The following is a 20627-nucleotide window of genomic DNA, read 5'->3' on the forward strand; positions in this document are numbered from 1 at the left end:
ACTAAAAACCCAGGGAGCAGTCCCAGCGTCTCAGCTCCGGGTGGGGCCGCAGGCGCGAGAGGGGGAGACCTGCGCCCACCCAGTGCGCCCCACACCGGGCACGCCATGGCGGCTCGTCTCAGCTTTCTCACGGCCCGCGGAGCGAGCGCTCACATTTTGGGGAGAAACATAAAGAAAAGGAGGGAAGTCAGCAGGGAGGAAGCAGGTCTGTCGATCTCCAGGTCAGCGCTGGGAGGGGCAGAGATGCAGGCCCAGCCCCCGCGTGGGGAGGGGGTGCAGGGGACCCCGTCTGTCTGCCGGCCTGCCCAACCCGCCGCGCCCCACCGCACCCCACGGCCCACACGGGGCTCGCTCCTGCCACAGGGCCTTTGCACCGCCTCTCCCTCCCGACCGCTCTCCCACGCCCGCACTCGCGCTGCCCGGCCTGCCCGGGGCCTCCGCTCCGAGGGCCGCTGCACCCCGCCCTGAGCGCCGGCCCTGCCTGTGGGGGACACTGCGGCCTCAGCCCCGCCCCGCGCACCCACCTGGACAGCTCCTCCAGTTTGGACTTGGCGTAGTCCAGGCTGTTGCGCTCGACGTGCTCGTGGGGCGTGTGGGCCAGGAGCTCGTGCAGGGTCAGGATGTACCTGGGGATCTGCCGCGGGACAGGTGGGGAGACAGAGGCGGGGAGACAGTGTCAGCCAGACAGGTGCAGAGCAAGGGAGGGGTGGGGGCGTGGGGACCAGTGAGGAAGTGAGAGAGACAGAGGGAGAGGGAGAGAGGAAGAGGGAGGGGAGGAAGGGATAGTAGGAGGGAAGGGGAGAAAGGAGGGAGGGGGAGGAGGAAGGGGAGGAGGGAGGGGAGGAGGGAGGGGGAGGGAGAGGGAAGGAGGAGGGAGGGAGGGAAAGAAGGGAGGGGAGGAGAGGAGGGAGGGGAGGAGGGGGAGGGGAATGAGAGGAGAGAGGGGAGGGAGGGGGAGGGGGAAGGAGGGAGGGAGGGAAGGGGGAGGGGGAAGGAAGGGGAGGAGGTAGGGGAGGAGGGAAGGGAGGAGGGAGGGGGAGGAGAGGAGGGAAGGGAGGAGAGGAAGGAGAGGGGAGGGGGGAGGGGAGGAGGGAAGGGAGGAGGGAGGAGGAGGGGAGGAGGGAGGGGAGAAGAAGGAGAGGGGAGAGGGGAGGGGGAGGGGAGGAGGGAGGGGAGAGGAAGGAGAGGGGAGAGGGGAGGGGGAGGGGAGGAGGGAAGGGAGGGGGAGGGGAGGAGGGAAGGGAGGGGGAGGGGAGGAGGGAGGGGAGGAGGGAGGGGAGGAGGGAGGGGAGGAGAAAGGAAGGGGAGGGGGCAGGGGAGGGGATGGGGGAGGAGGAGAGGGAGGGGGATGATCTGCCCTCTGGTCACAGCCTCCCCTAGTCGAGGCTCTCCCACGAGGCTCTCCCACAAGCCTCTCCCACGGTCTGTCGGGGCTCTGCTCTGGCTGGGCAGGCCTGGGTGGGCGCAGCAGCAGGAGGGTCGGTCCCCTGGTGGCCATTCCCCAGAGCTGCCTCTGCCCGCGGAGCCGTCTGTCCTGGGGGTGGACGGGCCCAGGGTGGCTGCTCTGCCCTAACCTGAGCCGTGCAGCCCCGAGCTGGGCCTCCTTCCCTGTCCCCCCAACCCGGCAGGCGGGGCGGGGCCGCACCTGGAACATGGGGTAGGTGAGGAAGGTCTCCAGCGTCCTCTCCTCGCAGTCAGGCTTGGCCTCGTAGTGCTTGAGCAGCTTGTCGAAGTCGCGGTTCTGCTTGCAGTGCGCCAGGATCTGCAGGCTGTACTGGTGGTTGCGCACGAACTCCTGGTAGATGTTCAGCATGGGCAGCAGGATGTCGAACAGGTCGGCTGCGGGCGGGCGGGCGGTCAGCGGGGAGACCCCCGGCCCTCGGCTCCCCATCCCACCCACAGCCGGGCGCTGGATTTCAGGTCGGCTCTGTGGCCTCCACCTGCGGCCTCAGCTCCCTAAGCCGGCCTCCTTGACTCCGTGGTGGAGGAGACACCAGCACTCGGCTTTGTCTGCCAAACTCAGAAAGTGAGTAAAGAGGCAGACGACGTTTGGGGCAGGTGAGGGGAGATGCGGGAGGGACCTAGGACGGCTATGAGCATTTCACAAGCCCGTGTGCTGGGGCGCTTTGGTTTAGCAGATCTGCTTTTGCAAACCCATCCCCAGGAAACGGCCTCTGCCATGGGGAAAACTTCGTATGCAGAGATGATTATTTCTCTCTCTTTTTCTTTTTTCTCTGAGACAGAGCCTGACTGTGTTGCCCGGGCTGGAGTGCCGTGGCGTCAGCCTCGCTCACAGCAACCTCAAACTCCCGGGCTCAAGCGATCCTCCTGCCTCAGCCTCCCAAGTAGCTGGGACTACAGGCAGGCACCACCACGCCCGGCTAATATTTTTTCTATGTGTATTTTTAGTTGCCTAGCTAATTTCCTTCTATTTTTAGTAGGGACAGGGTCCCGCTCTTGCTCAGGCTGGAGAGATGATTATTTCTAATGACAACAGAATCAGAACAGCCCTAAGAGCCAACGGCGGGAGGTGGCTGGATCGGGGATGGGACCTCCATGGAGTACTGGAGCGTCACATGTGTGATCAGAAAGCACGCCTTGGCGTGAGAAAATGCTCGTGCCGTAACGTTAAGTAAAAGAAAAAAAAAACACACGGAAGATTCCGTCTATATTCAGCATGTTTGCAATTATGTAAAATGGAAAAAAAAAACACAAGCTCTATGCGTAAAAAAAAAAAAATAACTGGAAGAAAACACAGCAACGTGTTTACAGCGGTTATCTTTGGGAAGCAGAACCGTGGCCGGTATTTTTAAACGTTTCCTACTTTTCTGGGCTCTCGAGCGCTCTCAAATGGATGCGCGTGCTTTCTTTTTTAAAAGGGGATGGGAAACTAAAAATACATCACTTCCTCCTAAAAACAGAGTTCTTGCCAACGAGTCTCTTTCTTTCTGCCCCCCCCCGAGGGATTCTGCAGTTTGAGGGGGACCCTCCAGTGCTCCCCGAAAGACACGACGTCCCCAGCCGTGGGGGTGGCCGGGGAGAGGGTCCCCCCCAGCCGGGGCCCGCGCAGGGCCGGCCACTCACCCAGGACCAGCGTGGGCCAGCTGGAGATCCGGGCCTTCAGGCCCTGGTAGAAGATCTGGTGCAGGAACATGATGGTTTCGCTGGAAAAGGAAGCGCAGGGTGAGCTCTGGCCAGCCAGCCGGGGGCTCCCTGCTCCCCCCGAGACGGCCCTGCCCCAAACCTCCCGAGAGAGAGACCCTCTTCTCCAGCGGGACCTGCACACGCAAAAGCCCTGCCAGCAGGAGGGACGATATGCTAATAATTTGGGGTGCCCGGTGCAAACGGGGACGCAGGCCCGTACAGAAGAATCATCGAGCGTTTCCAGACGGTGCCGGAGTGATGGGGGTGGGCGCTGCTCTGGGGGGGGGGTCCCGTCTCCAAAGCCCCCACCTGCCGGGCGCCCCTGCGGAGTTGGGGGGACCCGGGCTCTGGGGAGGTGGGTAAAAGCCACCCGTCGATGTGCAGAGAGCTGGGTTGGGGCGCACAGCCTCACGCCCCTCCCTGGCTGTGGGGCCTGGAGCGAGATGCCCGCCCCCTCTCGGCCTCCCGTGCAAAACACGCAGGGGACAGGGATGCAGGGGCGCAGGGGACAGGGATGCAGGGGCGCAGGGGACAGGGGTGCAGGGGCGCAGGGGACAGGGGTGCAGGGGCGCAGGGGACAGGGATGCAGGGGCGCAGGGGACAGGGATGCAGGGGCGCAGGGGACAGGGATGCAGGGGCGCAGGGGACAGGGATGCAGGGGCACGGCGGACACTCAGCAGACGCTGGCTCGCTGCTGCTCCAGACCCGGCCCCTTTCTGGGGACCCCAAGTCAGGGCAGCCAAGAGGCCGGGGTGCCCCTGCTCACAAAGCCCCTGCCTGCCTGTGCCCACGTGCCGAGCAGGACAAGTGTCCTCGCCGGCCACTCGGCCCTGCGTGAGGAGGGGCTCCGAGCGTCCCAGGGGCCATGGCTGCCTTGGGCCGCCCCGTCCCCCCACGGCTCCCCAGGCCCTCCCATCCCTCCTCCCCAGACGCTCCTCCCTGCTCTTCTCCTCCTCCTCCTCCTCCTCGCCCACCGCCGGCACCCCGGCTCTGCCACCCGGAGGCCCCGCGTCTGGGGAACTTCGTAGCAGACCCCGTTTATGGATGGGGAACTGAGGCCCAGAGAGGGAGAGCTGTTCCTGGAGTCAGGGGCAGCCCCGACTGCCACCCCCCTCCCCGGAATGTTCTCTTCTCTGTCTTCGCCACGTCAGAGGCCCCCCCCCCCGGGTGTGCTCTCTGCCCCCACCCGTGCCTGCCCAGCCTCTGCCTGGCTGCGGAGGCTTCTGGCGTTTTCCACGCTGGGCGCCATCCCTGCTCCCAGCAGCGACCCCCCAACCCCCGGGGAGGCTGTCTCGGAACAATAAGAGCCGGGTGGAAGGATGGGGGGGCAAGGGGGGCGTGGGGGCGGGACGGGGGGGCGTGGGGGCAGGACGGGGGTGTGGGGGGGCAGGACGGGGGCGTGGGGGCAGGACGGGGGGCGTGGGGGCGGGACGGGGGGGTGTGGGGGCGGGACGGGGGGGCGGGATGGGGGAGGCCGTGGGGGGCAGGACGGGGGGGCGTGGGGGCGGGACAGGGGGGGCGTGGGGGCAGGACAGGGGGGGCGTGGGGGCAGGACAGGGGGGGCAGGACGGGGGGGCGGGACGGGGGAGGCCGTGGGGGGCGGGATGGGGGAAGGACTGGGGGGGCGGGATGGGGGCGGGATGGGGGGCGGGATGAGGGGCCGGACAGGGGGTCAGGATTGGGGGGCCATGGATGTGGGGGGGCTCGAAGAGGTGAGAGCTTGAGCACCCCCTCTGCAGAGAGATGGGGTAGGGGAAGGGGACGGAGGGTCAGGTACAAGGGAGGAAGAGGTGAGGAAGGTGAGGGAGAAGAGAGAGAGGGTACGAGAGAGAGACACACAACACACACGACACAACACACAGCACACACAACACACACAAGACAACACACGAGATACAACATACAACACACACAATGCAACACGACACAACACACAACAAACACACACAACACACATGACACAACATACAGCACACACAACATATACAACACAACACACAGAACACACAGAACACACACACACATCGAGACACCTCCAGGCCGCATGGCTCCCGTCCCCAGGCGCAGGGAGGGACGCAGGCTGGACGCGGAGGGGACGGGACAACATCCGGGCAGAGGAAACACCTCCGTGCCCACTTCTGAGCGTGGAGCCCGCTGCCGAGAGTCGCCGTCACCCGCGTCCCGGGGGAGGGTCCCGGGCGTGGCAACGCGAGGACCGCAAGGCTGGCTCCCCTCCCCCGCCCCCCAACCCCTTGCGCAGCAGCTGCGGGGACGGCGGTCGCCCGCCATGAGGCCACGAGGCTTCGGAAAGCGCGACAGGGAGAGACGGCTCAGGTGCAGAGAGACGCCGACCTCGGACCGCAGGGCCCGGGCTCTCGCAGGAGCCAGGTCAGGGTCTCGACGCGCATCTAGAACCCCGGGGTGACCCCAGCCCCCCACAGCCAGGCGCGGGAAGCCGCTGCCAGGCAGCTCCGGCCAACGCCGTGCAGGACGTTCCCACGTGTTCTGGGACTGCACAGGCGTGTGCAGCGGCACGTCAGGAACGTCGTAAGCTACGATTACACGGACACGGTTGATGAGGCCTCCACTGTTGGAGAATCCCTCCCTTCTCCACTGAACTCTGGGAATTTTACCTGCGACCCTGCTTCTCAGAAATCACCACTGTAACCCATCCCGCAAGAAACAAAAATGATGTCATTTTGACTCGACTTGTTTTTTAAAAGCCACTGCTGGTGTTGTCGGCTGAACATTTTCCCTGCGAATTGGCCGTCTGTGTCCCTTCCTTTGGGAGCTGCCTGCTCACGTCCCCTGACGGCTTTCTCTCTCACTGATCTTAAATGACTCAGAATGAAGAGCAGTCTGGCGTGTACGCTGTAGACGTTTCTGCTCAGCGTTTGACCACGGGTTTTGGGTTTGGTGCCGTGCTGAGGTTCTTGCACTCGGCTCTGGGAGGCACACACCGTGTTTCCCCGAAAATAAGCCCTCCCCATAAAACGAGCCCTGGCAGGATGTCTAAGCATGTGCGCCATAGAAGCCCCACCCCGAAAATCAGCCCTGGTGACGGGCGTGGCTGCGCAGCGTCTGCACAACCCGTGCGTGTCGTCGCGGAGCGGGAAAGAACATGAGCAGCCCTTCTCATCCGCCCCGTGAGAGCTCTGTGGCTCCACAGGAGAGATCGGGGCCGGTGGCTCTAAGGGAAACAGAGTCACAAGACATTCAGGACGGGATTCGGGGTCTGGAGAGTGAGGATGATGTCCCAGAAGAAGACGGCTTCACTGTATTTGAATAAACGTAGATTGTTGTACCGTCCTTAACAAAAATAACACATCCCCTGAAAATAAGCCCCAGGGTGTCTTCTTGAGGAAAAATATAAGACCCAGTCTTATTTTCGGGGAAACAGGGAACCACTTTCCCTCTGCCTGGGGCGTGGGCAGGCCCCCTCCACGACCCTGGGCTGCAGAATGCCCCCTGTGCTCACGGTCTCACCCACACACGGACACCAAGCGGTGCTCGCTCTGGCCTCACGTATGGACGGGAGACACGGGTGTGACCTTCCCTCCCTTTCCTCAGCCACCCGCCAGCTCCAGCAACCCAACGCGCCGGCCGTTTTGCCTGGGCTTCTGTAATGTCATAACTGAGTTCTCGCACGTTCTTAAGTCGTTCCTGGACTTGGGGTTTTGTTTGTTCGTCTGCCGGTCTTGTCCTGGCATCGGGCTCAGGCTGCTTTCATTACTCTGCGTTCACAGACCTTTATAGTGTGTGTGTGTGTGTGTTTATTTATTTTTTGAGACAGAGTCTCACGCTGTTGCCCAGGCTAGAGTGAGTGCCGTGGCGTCAGCCTCGCTCACAGCAACCTCAATCTCCTGGGCTCAAGCGATCCTCCTGCCTCAGCCTCCTGAGTAGCTGGGACTACAGGCATGCGCCACCATGCCCGGCTAATTATATATACATATATGTGTGTGTGTGTATTTTATTTTATTTTATTTTATTTTGGTTTATTTTATTTTTGAGACACAGTCTCACCTTGTTGCCCAGGCTAGAGTGAGTGCCGTGGTGTCAGCCCAGCTCACAGCAACCTCAAACTCCTGGGCTCAACCGATCCTCCTGCCTCAGTCTCCCGAGTAGCTGGAACTACAGGCATGCGCCACCATGCCCGGCTAATTTTTTCTCTATATATTTATAGTTGGCCAATTAATTTCTTTCTATTTATAGTAGAGATGGGGTCTTGCTCTTGCTCAGGCTGGTCTCGAACTCCTGACTTCGAGCAATCCTCCCACCTCGGCCTCCCCAAGTGCCAGCATCGCAGACTCGAGCCGCCGCGCCCGGCCCTCTATGGCATATTTTAATCGCAGGCGGGGAACGCGCCTTTCACCGCCGTTCTTCCTCCAGAACATCGTCTTTTGCGTGTGTTTGTTCCTTCCGCTGAACTCTAAACTCACTTCGCTAGGCTGCAGTGGGGTCGGAATCACACTAAACCCGCAGAACATTCCGGGTGAAAGCGCCGTGTTTACGACGCGGCATCTTCCCCGCCCGGGGTGCCAGGACGTCTCTGCCCTCTGGCGTCTCCGGTTTCGCTGAGCACACGGCCCTGCGTCGGCCCCCACACGGGTGCCGACCGCGTGCCAGGCTGGTCCCGGACCCCGGGGGCTTGGCGGTGAACAGGGCGTGCTGTGCGCCCGCCCACGGCACAAGACGCAGCCGGTGAAGGGGCAGTGCAGGGCCACGCGGCGACAGGTGACGCTTGTCTCTCTGGGGTTCACCCGTCTTCAAGCAGTGGGTTCAGCGGCGCCCCAGACGTCAGCAAGTGCCTGGAGACGTCCGTGAGGATTTGGGTCTGGCGCGTCCGCCGCTTGTCCTCAGTCGCAGGGTTGCCTGCGTGGTTTGAGGAGGCCTGGAAACGGTCTGCGTGCGCCGTGCCCGACTGTATTAACTGTTTCCTGCGTCTACGCCGCTCATCGACCCGGCGACCTGACCCTAAGGGGCCCGGGTGCATTGTCCGCCCGGTTGGTGCTGCGTGTATTTGAGCTCTAAACTCACTCCGCGAGGCTGCGCCGGGGTCGGAATCGCACTGACCCTGCAGGACGTTCCGGGCGAGAGCGTCATGCCTACGACACGGCATCTTCCTGCCCGGGTTCTGCTCAGCACACGGGACCGGCGCTTGCCCCCGGACAGCTCATGTTTTTGCTGCTGCTGCTGCTGGGAACGGGGCCCTCTCCCATCCCACACTTTCCAAGTGGTTGCTGCGGAAACGGGGAAAAGCTACTGATTTTGGTTGTTTTCTAACAAAGCTGCCCTGGTAACGGTTTTGGTGGTTTTCTCTGGACTCTGCCACCAGAGCTCCTCCCCCGCCCCCGCCCCTCCGCTCACCCGCAGGGGCTCGGCCCGCCCACCAGCCTCTCCGCCAGCACAGGGGTGGGGGCACCCGTCACCTCCCCGCTTCACCCCAGCCGGGGCCTCGGAGCTGCCTGCGCAGCCGTGTCCCTGCCTGGACCGATGTCCTGGCCGCTGGCCACCCGTTCTCCCCACGGAAGATCACCCCTTGGCCGGGCGCGGAGGCTCACGCCTGTCATTGCAGCACTCTGGGAGGCCGAGGCGGGAGGACCGCTCGAGGCCAGGAGTTTGAGACCAGCCTGAGCAAGAGCGAGACCCCGTCTCTACTAAAAAAAAAAAAATAGAAAGAAATTAATTGCCCAACTAATATATATAGAAAATATTAGCCGGGCGTGGTGGCGCATGCCTGTAGTCCCAGCTACTCGGGAGGCTGAGGCAGGAGAATCGCTTGAGCCCAGGAGTTTGAGGTTGCTGTGAGGGAGGCTGACGCCACGGCACTCACTCTAGTCTGGGTGACAGAGTGAGGCTCTGTCTCAAAAAAGAAAGAAAAAGAAAAAAAAGAAGTTCACCACCTAAAATCTCAGTCTGACCACGTGCAGTGGCTTTAACTCGGCCTTCACGCCCTGCAGAAGGGCCCCTGCTGTGTCACGAGCACTCCCTGCCCGCTCCCCGCCTACCACGCTGGCCTCCCTTGTGTTCCCCGAGTTTGCTGAGCCTCAGGGCCTTTGCACGGGCCACGCCCTTTGCTCTACCCCTGTCACCCCCACACTTGGTCGGCGCAGCTCGGGGGAGAGCTGAGAGAGTGAGAGAGAGAGAGAGAGAGAGAGAGAGAGAGACAGAGACAGAGACAGAGAGACAGAGAGAGAGAGGGAGTCTGCACACATGCAAATGCGCTATTTTAAAAATCAAATATGGGTGAAAATAATTGGGAAGTTTTCTATTTTTTTTTCCCTGTGCTCTGTGACAGCTTAAATAGGAATGACTGATTCTCGTCAAATGGTGCGTCTCTCGAGGCTTTCTAAGGGGGATGTTCCAGAATCCGCGTGGGTCTGCGAAGGTGAGCTCCCAGCGGCGTCCTGGGGAACTCGAGTCCGTTCCCCCCCCCCCCACAGGCACTGAGAGCCCCCCCGCCGGGAGCCGGGGCACGGTCGGTCGGGTGCCGGCCCCCACGTCTAACACGGCAGCCGAGAGCACGGAACCAGGCCCACGGCGGCCGCCGACCTCTGCCTGGGGTGGGTGTTGGGGTGGGAACCCCCTCCCCATGGCCAAATCTGCCTCGGCCCCTGTTTTGTGTGGCCGGAGAGCTGAGAACGAGCTTTACGTTTTTATTTATTTATTTTATTTTGAGACAGAGTCTCACTCTGTTGCCCAGACTAGAGTGCCGTGGCGTCAGCCTCGCTCACAGCAACCTCAGACTCCTGGGCTCAAGCGATCCTCCTGCCTCAGCCTCCCGAGTAGCTGGGACTACAGGCATGCGCCACCATGCCTGGCTGATTTTTTCTATATGTTTTTAGTTAACCAATTAATTTCTTTCTATTTTTAGTAGAGACAGGGTTTTGCTCAGGCTGGTTTTGGACTCCTGACCTCAAGCAATCTGCCTGCCTTGGCCTCATTTTTTTTAAAAAATTTTTTTTGATACAGAGTCTCACTTTGTTGCCCAGGCTAGAGTGAGTGCCGTGGCGTCAGCCTCGCTCACAGCAACCTCAGACTCCTGGGCTCAAGCAATCCTCCTGCCTCAGCCTCCCGAGTAGCTAGGACTACAGGCATGCGCCACCACGCCCGGCTAATTGTTTCTCTATATATTAGTTGGCCAATTGATTTCTTTCTATTTATAGTAGAGATGGGGTCTCGCTCTTGCTCAGTCTGGTTTTGAACTCCTAACCTCGAGCAGTCTGCCCGCCTCGGCCTCCCAGAGTGCTGGGATGACAGGCGTGAGCCACCGCGCCCGGCCAAGTTTTACATTTTTAAACGCCTGGAAAAAAAAAAATCAAAAGCGTATTCCGCAACATGTGAGAATTACCTGAAACTCACATGAGTGAAGTTTCCTTGGGACGCGGCCACGCTCGTCCGTTTGTGGGCTGTCTGTGACTGCTGAGCTGAGACAGAGTCTAAGATATGGACCGTCAGGCCCTTCACGGAAAAAGCCTGCTGCCCCCGGTCTGCATGCGTGCATGGCGGCCCTTAGTTGTGCAGTGCGCGGCCGGTGTGGCTGTGCTCTGCGGTCCCGTCCCCACCCACGGCGAGCTGGTGGTCTAGTGGGGAATCCAGACGCGGGAGACGCCACCATGTGAGGGTGACGTCACTGAAGGGCTGGTGGCGGCCCCCTCCCCTCCCTAGGTCAAAAAGAAAAGGCTCACGCACGAGACCAGACCGGCCAAGGACAACCGCCCGGCCCCGCTGGGAACAACCACACCCGGGTGTCCACCCAGATAAGGCAGTTTTCGGCTTCTGGATTCCGCAAATACCGCCGGCCCCTCCTATGTCTCAATGACCGCCGAAGGTCACCCCAGCTCCTCCCGCCAAAAGTCCTCAGCCATTATACTTAAAAGGGCACGAAAGCCCCCCCCCTTTCAAAGGGACACGACTCCTGCCCCCCAGCCTGCTCTTGGGACCCATGAACCTCACCCGGGAATGCATAATAAAGCCACGCTGTTTGATCCCCTTTCTCTCTCTCTCTCTGTTTCTTTCGCCGCCGGAAAACTTTACAGTCATGACGTTTTCTCACTCTCGCGAGCCGCCCCGGCCCCGGAGAAGGAGGGGTCTCTGGCCTGCACCAGGAGCAGCCGCCCACGTCACCCTCGCACCCTCGACGTCACCCTCGGCCCTTCTTATTTAACGCTCGAGACGACGGCGTGAGTGACGAGGATTCTCGTCGCCGAGCCGGCCTGAGGCGGCCCCGTGGGGCCGGACGGATCGTCACCTTCCCGCAACGCTCTTGAAGTCACTCTGGCGTGTCCACCTACGCTCAGCAGAGCCCTCGGCCCTTGTGACGGCGTCCTCCCTTTCTGGTGACGTCCCGGCCGGCTTTGGCGTGAAGGTGGCGCGGGCTCTGCGGAACGGGCCGCCCACGTTCCCTCCGCCTCAGACTCGATCGGACTTCCCACAACGTGCGCGCGGGGGAGCCAGGGCCGCGCTGGGCGAGCGCAGGGCACGTTCTAGAAACCGGGCACCAGGGACGGGCGGGGACCTCGCTGAGTCACCTGTTCCGACGGCCGGGATCCGAGCTCCTCAGGGCTCGAGGACTGACCAGGCTGCTGAGACAGACGGGCGGAGGCCGAGCTCGGCCGCGTCGGGGACACGGGGATGGGCGGCGTCTGGGGTGAGAGGAGCGGCCGCTCCAGGATGGGGAGATCAGGGAGCCAGAGTCCCAGGGAGGGCTGTGGAGGACGCCGCTTGTCTCCCTCCCGGGCGGCTGTGGGCACTGCCCCGCGATGTCCCGTCCACAGTGTCACCTCCCCGAGCTGGCGGAGATCTTAAAGGGCATCTGATTAAACCTTCCTCTTTGATGTTCCTGGCAAAGGGTCACCTTGGATCCACACTGTGACGGGGAGCTCATCACCTTTCAGTACTTTCTCCTCCGGGTGCAGGAGGCTCCGGTCACCCCCCCACCCGGCAAGGCCCGGGGAGGTGCTCAGACACGCCCCTGCCCGCTGGTGGGGCGAGACTTGGGCCACGCCGGCTGGGACCCCAAGATCCCTGCATATGGTGGCACAACCGCCCGCCACGAGGCAGAGGGGCGGAGCTTCCCCGGGCTGATCCGAACGCGGCTCCTTCCCGCCCCCGGACCGAATCCCGCCCTCACCGCTGGGCCGGCGCCGGCTGTTCTTTGTCTCTGCTTGGAAAGTTCTCTCCTCCTCCTGTTGCAAACTCTCCCATATCCTAAGTCCACACTCAGACGTCGCCTGCTCCAAGGGCCTCTTCGATGGTTTTTGTGCCGTGATTCACGTTAAGCATCCGGTCAACCGGCTGTCCCCGTGGTGGGGTCTGCGTGGCTCACGGCGCCTCCGTGGACCTCGTGTGCAGCCTGGCGTGAGCCTCGCCTGTCTATCGGCCCGGGGCTTTGGTGGAGCCATGCTGATCACCGCTGGGTCCCCACCCACGCTGCAGGACGATGTTTTTTATTTTTATTTTTTTTTAGTCAGAGTCTCACTGTGTTGCCCAGGCTAGAGTGAGTGCTGCGGCGTCAGCCTAGCTCACAGCAACCTCAGACTCCTAGGCTCAAGCGATCCTCCTGCCTCAGCCTCCCGGGTAGCTGGGACTACAGGCATGCGCCACCATGCCCGGCTCTTTTCTATTTTTTGGTAGAGACGGGGTCTCGCTCTTGCTCAGGCTGGTCTTGAACTCCTGACCTTGAGCGATCCTCCCGCCTCGGCCTCCCCGGGTGCTGGGATGACAGGCGTGAGCCGCCGCGCCCGGCCAGGATGCCTGGCTTTGACAACAGAAAACCCACCTGGGTGAATCTGCCCACCTGCCCTGCGGAAGGATTCATGGGTCTACCTGAGGTCGACCTCTGCTTCCTTTTCAAGGTCAGTATTGAAAACATGGGCCTCGCACGATGGCAAAAGTCCGTCCCTCCCTCCCTCCCATTCATTCTCAGTTGAAGACATCTGACCAGGTCAGTTCAGGTCTTAAAATATAAAAATATAAAATCCTCTTGTGTGTGTGTGTTTCTTTTTTTTTTTTTTTCCAAACGGCTTTCGAACAAATACTGTGGGTTGGCACCAACATTCCTGGTCGAGGATTCCAGGTTAAAAGAGTTCCATTAAAGACCAATCGATGCAGCGTAAACAAAACTATGGAGAGAGATAAATACAGAAGCAGAAAAGCAGCGCGGAGCAAGGAGTGACCCGAGAACACAGCCGCCACCGTGAGCCTCCTCAACAAGCCCAAGAGGAGCTACAAAAGAGGGAGGAGGGAGAAGTTTTGTTTTTTTGTGTTTTTTTAAGATAGAATCTCACTCTGTTGCCTAGGCTAGAGTGAGTGCCGTGGCGTCAGCCTCGCTCACAGCAACCTCAGACTCCTGGGCTCAGGCGATCCTCCTGCCTCAGCCTCCCAAGTAGCTGGGACTACAGGCATGCGCCACCATGCCTGGCTAATTTTTTTTTCTATATATATTAGTTGGCCAATTAATTTCTTTCTATTTATAGTAGAGACGGGGTCTTGCTCTTGCTCAGGTTGGTTTCAAACTCCTGAGCTCAAACGATCCGCCCGGCTCAGCCTCCCAGAGAGCTAGAATTACAGGTGTGAGCCACCACACCTGGCCAGGAGGAAGAGTCTAGCGCTGGTCGGCTCTCTGTGCTCACACAGTCGGTCAAGAACAACACTCACGTGCTTGTCAATTGCCGCGAGAACAAGAGACTCCTGGGCCGCGTGAAGGCCTTTGACAGGCACTGGGGCACGGTGCCGGAGAATGTGAAGGAGACGTGGACCGAGGTCCCCAAGAGCGGCAAGGGGAAGAAGTCCTAGCCGGTCAGCACGGACCGCTACATATCCAAGAGGTTCCTGCAGGGACTCAGGCATTGTGGTCCTGCAGAACCCACTTATCGCTGCCATGTCCCCTGCCCTGTGAACAGCTGCTCTTTGTGATGGCAATAATAAAGCTGTGTTTTATAATAATATATAATATAATATTATATAGTTTAATAAATATATTATAAAATTAATTCTTATAAATTAATATATAAAATATATTATAAATTAATAAACATATTATATAATATATAATATATTAATATATAATAAAGTTGTAAAACAAACAAAAACTACGGAGAGATAAATAAATGCAAAAGGACACCCTTATCTCTTAGTGACTGTGGCGAACAGTTACGGAACGTTTGCAGTTGAGGCCGGAAATGCAAGAAAAACACAAGCAACGTGGGATTCTAACGGCGCCTTCTGCAGTGTGGGGGTCACGGCCGAGCCCCCGGCACGGGCAGAGCCCGGGCGGCCCCGTGTGTCTCGAGCGTCCCATTCCAGGGACGTCTGGGGCCAGCAGCCGCCCCGGCACCCGCAGACGGGCTGAGAGTCTGGGGGCCCAGCCGACCGCTCAGGGTCTACTCGGGAAGGAACAAGCTCTCCATATTTCTCAGCCAAATTTCAGGTCCCTGAATCTAAAAAAAAAAAGTCCAGTTGGACTTTCCGGGTTCAACGTCACCTGACTTCACCCAAGAAAACAATAATTTCTTTGTTTCGGCAAATTCGTGGAAGTAGTTATTTAATGTTTAAAAACGGTGTTCAACACGCAAATTCAAAGGCAGCTCTGCGGGGCCCAGTGACTCGGTTTCTCCAAGGTCTCCCGAGGCTGCAGACTGTTCCCTCCTCCTCCCTTTTGTGCCGTGTCCCCGACCGCTCGGGGGTCAGCCTGTCCCTCCCCGGTGACGTTCAGCTCTCCGCCCCCATCTCCCAGGCCCGCGTCTGACCTCCAACCTCATCCGCCTGCCGGGGGACGTCCCCAGGCCCCGACGCTCAGCCCGTCACCCGGGGGGGCAGCAGGGGCGGGAGGGGCGGGATGGCGGCCCTGGGTCCCCCGAGTGTGTGCGGAGCCCCGGACGCAAGGCCAGCGGGGTCGGCGAGATGACCGGATGCGCCAGGCCCGCAAAGGAGCGCTCGAACCCACACCCCGGCACACGTGATCCACCTGTAACCCGCACTCCGCCCGCACGTCTCCTCTTCGGTTGCTTTTATCGGGTTTACGCGGTTCTATCGTCCACAGAGCAGCTCGCTCCAACCATTTCCCAAGAAAATCCTCTTACAAAGAGCTGATGCCAGTCCCCCCTCCCCCGGACGGCGAGGGCTTTGCAGGGTGGGTGGGGGCCGAGGGGCTGGGAATGCGAATCTCACCCTAGAAGCGCCTCCAGGTCTCACGGTGGCATCAAAGAATAGGACGTGTCTTATTTACCTTTTCGTAGCGTGATCCGTAACTCTTTTTATTTTTTGAGACAGAGTCTCACTCTGTTGCCCAGGCTAGAGTGAGTGCCGTGGCGTCAGCCTGGCTCACAGCAACCTCAGACTCCTGGGCTCAAGCGATCCTCCTGCCTCAGCCTCCCGAGTAGCTGGGACTACAGGCATGCGCCACCACGCCCGGCTAATTTTTTCTATATGTATTAGTTGGCCGATTAATTTCTTTTTATTTTTAGTAGAGACGGGTCTCGCTCTTGCTCAGGCTGGTTTGGAACTCCTGACCTCGAGCAATCCGCCTGCCCCGGCCTCCCAGAGTGCTGGGACTACAGGCGTGAGCCACCGCGCCTGGCTAATTTATTTTTCTATATATTTTTAGTTGGCCGATTAATTTCTTTCTATTTTCAGTAGAGACGGGGGTCTCGCTCTTGCTCAGGCTGGTTTCGAACTCCTGACCTTGAGCGATCCTCCCGCCTCGGCCTCCCAGAGTGCTGGGATCACAGGCGGGAGCCGCCGCCCCCGGCCCAGGACATGTCTTATTTAACGTTTGGTAGCTTGATGCCTCACGCCTAAGCCCTCAAATAAATCAGCCCTTTGGTTGGGATAATTCTTGCAGCTGGGGCTGCGCTGCCGCCTCTCCCCACCAGGTGGCGACAGAGCCCCCCAGGTGTCACAACCACCAACCTGTCTTCAAACACGCCTCATTGTCCCCAGGTGCCACCGGGGCCACCAACGGCTCAGCCTCCGCCACGTGGGCCCCCTCCGCACCCTGCCCCGGCCCCCCAACTGCCGGGGCTGGCGGCTTTCACCAACGCGACCTCGGACCCCTCCCTGCCTCCCCGCGCCTCGGTTTCCCCACCTGCCCTTGGCAGTCCCCTCCTCGCCTCGCCACGGCCCGCCGCGCTCACCTGTTGAGGAAGATGCTGCTGACGTCGTCGTGGGTGATGGGCGGCTTCTTGGAGCTGGCGGCCATGCGCAGCGGGCGCAGGAAGTTGTTCACCAGGATGTGCAGCTGCTGCACGTACTCGGCCTCGGCCTCCAGCATGCTGAACACCACCTGGTTGCGCTTGCGCATGCTGTCGGCGTGCGGGGACCGGATGTAGTCCTGGATCACCGTCTTCCACTTGCGCCGGCACAGCCAGCCCCGCAGGAAGCTCTGCACCTGCGCGGGTGGGCGGGCGGGCGGCGGTCGGACGGCCGGCGGGGCTCTCGTCAGGGGCCGGCCTGCTCGCCCCCGAGCCCGGCACACCGGGGCCCGCCCCGGCCCTGCTGTTTGCACGGGGCCGAGAGGCCCTCGGGGTTGATTTTCCCCATCTGTGAAATGGGGCCAGCAAGGCCTCGGCCGGGGCGGAGGGGGAGGCCCGGGACCCACCGGGCGTCTCTGCAGGGCTCGTGGGGAAGGCAGACTCTCACGCCCACCCCGGACCTCCGCGTCCTAACGGGGACCCGGGGTTGCCGTGGAAACACTCGCTAAAGGAGGACAGGGGTGGCCCCGGGTGTCTGCAGAGGGTGGCCCGGCTCACGCCCCGTCCCGGCTCACGCCCCGTCCCATCTCACGCCCCGTCCCGGCTCACGCCCTGTGCCGGCTCACGCCCTGTCCCATCTCACGCCCTGTCCCGGCTCACGCCCTGTCCCGGCTCACGCCCTGTGCCGGCTCACCCGTGACACGCCCGGAAGCCCAGGAGTTTCAGTGAAAGCTCGTCTGGGTAGGAGGGGCCGATTATCAAATTGAAGGGAACATGGTAAATTAGTCAACCTCAATCCTGGGCCTCACCGCAGCCTCTCCTCCTGGCCTCCCGGCCCGGGGGTGGAAGCGAACAGAGACACTTGACTCGGTTTCCCTGGAGCCGGCTGCTTGGAAGAGCCTGGCGCTGCCCAGGGCCTGGCAAAGGGCCCCGGACTCACACGCATGCAGGCCGGGCTGTGTCGAGCCGCCCGGCCTCCTCCTGCCTTTCCTGCTGGGGAGCAGGGGCATTGGGGGGCTACTGGGGACCGAGCGGAGGAGCACCCCAAAATATTCTCCCCTGAAGGGGGCCTGAGCCCCACAGCCGTCTCTACGACAGAGGGTTTTCTCTGCGGGTACGGAAGGCCGCAGAAAAAGTGGTCCACCCTGACCGGCTGCTCTAAGGGAGGGAGGGCCGGGGGTCAGTGGTCGGGCCGGGCGCCCCTGAGGTAGAGCTTGGCTCAGACCCGGTGACGGTTCCCAGAGCCCCGAGGCCTGGCAGGTCCGAGAGGTGCGAGAAGCTGGTGGGGGGACTTGGGGGGGGTGCCGGCGAGTTGGGGGGTGTCAGGGCTGCTGGGCCTTGTGTTTCTTTTTCTTTCTTTCTTTTTTTTTTTGAGACAGAGTCTCGCTTTGTTGCCTAGGCTAGAGTGAGTGCCGTGGCGTCAGCCTCGCTCACAGCAACCTCAGACTCCTGGGCTCAAGCGATCCTCCTGCCTCAGCCTCCCGAGTAGCTGGGACTACAGGCATGCGCCACCACGCCCGGCTAATTTTTTCTATATATATTTTTAGATGGTAATTAATTTCTTTCTATTTTTAGTAGAGACGGGGTCTCGCTCTTGCTCAGGGTGGTTTTGAACTCCTGACCTTGAGCAATCCACCCGCCTCGGCCTCCTAGAGTGCTGGGATGACAGGCGTGAGCTGCCACACCCGGCCGGGGCCTTGTGTTTCTCCTGTGATCCAGGACCCGGGCGGCCAGGTTTGAATGTCGCTCTGCAGACACTTAGCTGTGCAACCTGGGCAAAGTCGCTCTGCCTCTCTGTGCCTCAGCTTCCCCGTGTTCGAAGCAGAAACAACAATAACCCTCAGAGGGTTTCGGCGGGGATGGGGTTCACCTGCACAGAGCTCCCAGACAGCGCCTGGCACGTAGAAGGTGGTTAGTCAGTGTCAGCTATTTCTATCTTTGAGAAACTAAAAAATCCAGATTTGGGTGTGACGTGTTCAGCGTTTGAGGCACTGGCACCAAACGGAAAGGGAGAAATGCAAAACCCCCACCGCGTGGGCTGCAACCTCCCCACGCCGGCGCGCCGGTGCCAGCGGGCAGGTTCCAGTGGGGCCGGCGTGGGGGCATCTGTGCTCTCAGCAAACGGGCTTCTCTGGTTTCACCTGCTTTTCTGTTTTCTTTTTCCTTTTTTGAGACAGAGTCTCACTTTGTTGCCCAGGCTAGAGTGAGTGCCGTGGCGTCAGCCTAGCTCACAGCAACCTCAAACTCCTGGGCTCAAGCGATCCTCCTGCCTCAGCCTCCCGAGCAGCTGGGACTACAGGCATGTGCCACCACCACGCCCGGCTGATTTTTTCTATGTATATTAGTTGGCCAATTAGTTTCTTTCTATTTATAGTAGAGATGGGGTCTCACTCTTGCTCAGGTTGGTTTCGAACTCCTGACCTTGAGCGATCCTCCCGCCTCGGCCTCCCAGAGTGCTATGATTGCAGGTCTGAGCCACCGCGCCCAGCCTCTTTTTTCTTTTTTGAGATACAGTCTCACTCTGTTGCCCAGGCTAGAGTGAGTGCCGTGGCGTCAGCCTCGCTCACAGCAACCTCAATCTCCTGGGCTCAAGCGATCCTCCTGCCTCAGCCTCCCGAGTAGCTGGGACTACACAGGCATGCACCACCATGCCCAGATAATATTTGTATATATATTTTTAGTTTTCCAGCCAATTTGTTTCTATTTTTTTTTTTAGTAGAGACGGGGTCTTGCTCTTGCTCAGGCTGGTCTCGAACTCCTGACCTCAAGCATCGATCCTCCCTCCTCGGCCTCCCACATCGCCTGCTTTTCTCAGGGTGGGTCAGGAGCCCTGCCTGGAGTCTGGCCGGCCGCAAATGTGACCACCAGGCCCCTCCCCCGGCCACGTCACCCCCCGAGGGCCCCGGCGTGTCACCAGCCGGCCACAGGCAGACCCCGGGCGCTGCCTGCACTGCGGTGGGCTCCCCGCCGAGGTCTGGGGGGACTTGGGCAGCTGCGGGAGGCGGAGTGGGGGAGGGGACAGCAGGGGACACGTGTGTGTCAGGGTGTGGGGGGGTGACAATACGGAGGTGGCCCCGGTGAGGGGCATGCCGTGGCAAGGAAAGCTCTCGGCAGAGGGTCCCGGGCCCTTCCAGCTCCTTCCTCTGGTGGAGCCTCAGTTTTCCTGTCTATAAAATGGGCTGAGCCACCCCGGCCACAGGGCTGACCGGGAGAAAGGGCCAGACGAGGAGCCGTTCTGGGGTCACGGCTGTCGGCTCCGTCCCTGGGGCCGGGCCGGTGGGTGGGGTGTCCCTGGGGAGGGTGGCGGCGGGGCCTTGGGGAGGCGCCCCCGGCCCGGGTGGCCCCGAGAGGGACAGAGCTCGGAAGGGCCGGCAGTGGGAAGGTACAGACCTTCTTGATTTTCTTGATGTCGCTGTCCTCGTCACTGGGGGCGACGGTCTGGGTGGACTGGATGCGCTCGTTGTCCTTGAGCAGGGACGAGATCTGCAACAGAGACAGAGCCGGCTGCCGAGAGGGCCCCAGCGACGCAGACCCCCGACCTCCTGCCGCCGGCCAGCCGGAGGGCCCCTCTCTGTGCGTCCCGGCCACCACCCCGGACGCCCCGACAGCCGGGGACGGCAGGGGCTGCACGGAGCTGGCTGCCAGGCTCGGTGGCCGTGGGGGGCCCCTTCCCCGCGTGGTCTGCGGCGCTAAGCGAATTCTCAGTTTGTGTGGCCACCACGCCCATCCGTCTCTGGAACTTTCCACCCTGCAGATCAGCCCGCCCCCCGCAGCCACAGCCCGGTCTCCAGGGCCCCGTCTGGGCAGAGCCGGGCAGCGTGTGTCTTGCATCGCCCAGCACGGGGTCTTCACGTGCCGCGTGGCGTGTTGGGATTTCCTTCCCTTTCGGGGCGGGGGGCAATATTCCACCGCGTGTGCAGATCGCCTCTGTTTACCCGTCCGCCCGCCAACGGGCGTCTCCGCAGTCTCTCTGTTTTTCCAAGCGAAGCCGTGCCTGGCACAGGTCGGAAAGGGCAGGCAGGTGGCCGGGTGGGGGCCCCGCCGGCTCTGCTCTCCCCGCCCGGGCCGGCTTCTCACAACGAGAGCCACCCCGGGGCGAGGCCTGGAAGCTGCTGGCCCGGAAAACGGAGCAGCCCTTGGAGCGAGCGTCCGCGCCGCTCTAGAAATTTCCATGATTTGCCTGATTTGGGGATCGGAAAGATGCACGCAGTAGCGTCAGGAACAAACGCAAGGGCGGTGCCTGAAGAAGGTGGGCTTGGATCTGTCCCGAGGCCGGAGACCCGCCCAGGG

The 20627-nt window shown here is 61.1% G+C and overlaps 1 protein-coding gene across 1 annotated transcript in view; it reads right to left on the reverse strand.

Annotated features, from left to right (window-relative positions):
• Positions 1–20627, reverse strand: part of RASGRF1 (Ras protein specific guanine nucleotide releasing factor 1) — a 94962-nt gene that overhangs the window by 44354 nt on the left and 29981 nt on the right. The window contains exons 4-8 of the mRNA XM_076004684.1: positions 19728–19820; positions 16281–16534; positions 3085–3164; positions 1646–1839; positions 525–634 (exon numbers count right to left, since the gene is read on the reverse strand). Of these exons, the coding sequence (XP_075860799.1) occupies positions 525–634; positions 1646–1839; positions 3085–3164; positions 16281–16534; positions 19728–19820 (731 nt within the window). The remainder of the gene's footprint in view (positions 1–524; positions 635–1645; positions 1840–3084; positions 3165–16280; positions 16535–19727; positions 19821–20627) is intronic.

The sequence above is a fragment of the Microcebus murinus genome, chromosome 7, assembly GCF_040939455.1.
Source record: "Microcebus murinus isolate Inina chromosome 7, M.murinus_Inina_mat1.0, whole genome shotgun sequence".
NCBI classification, from domain to species: Eukaryota; Metazoa; Chordata; class Mammalia; order Primates; family Cheirogaleidae; genus Microcebus; species Microcebus murinus.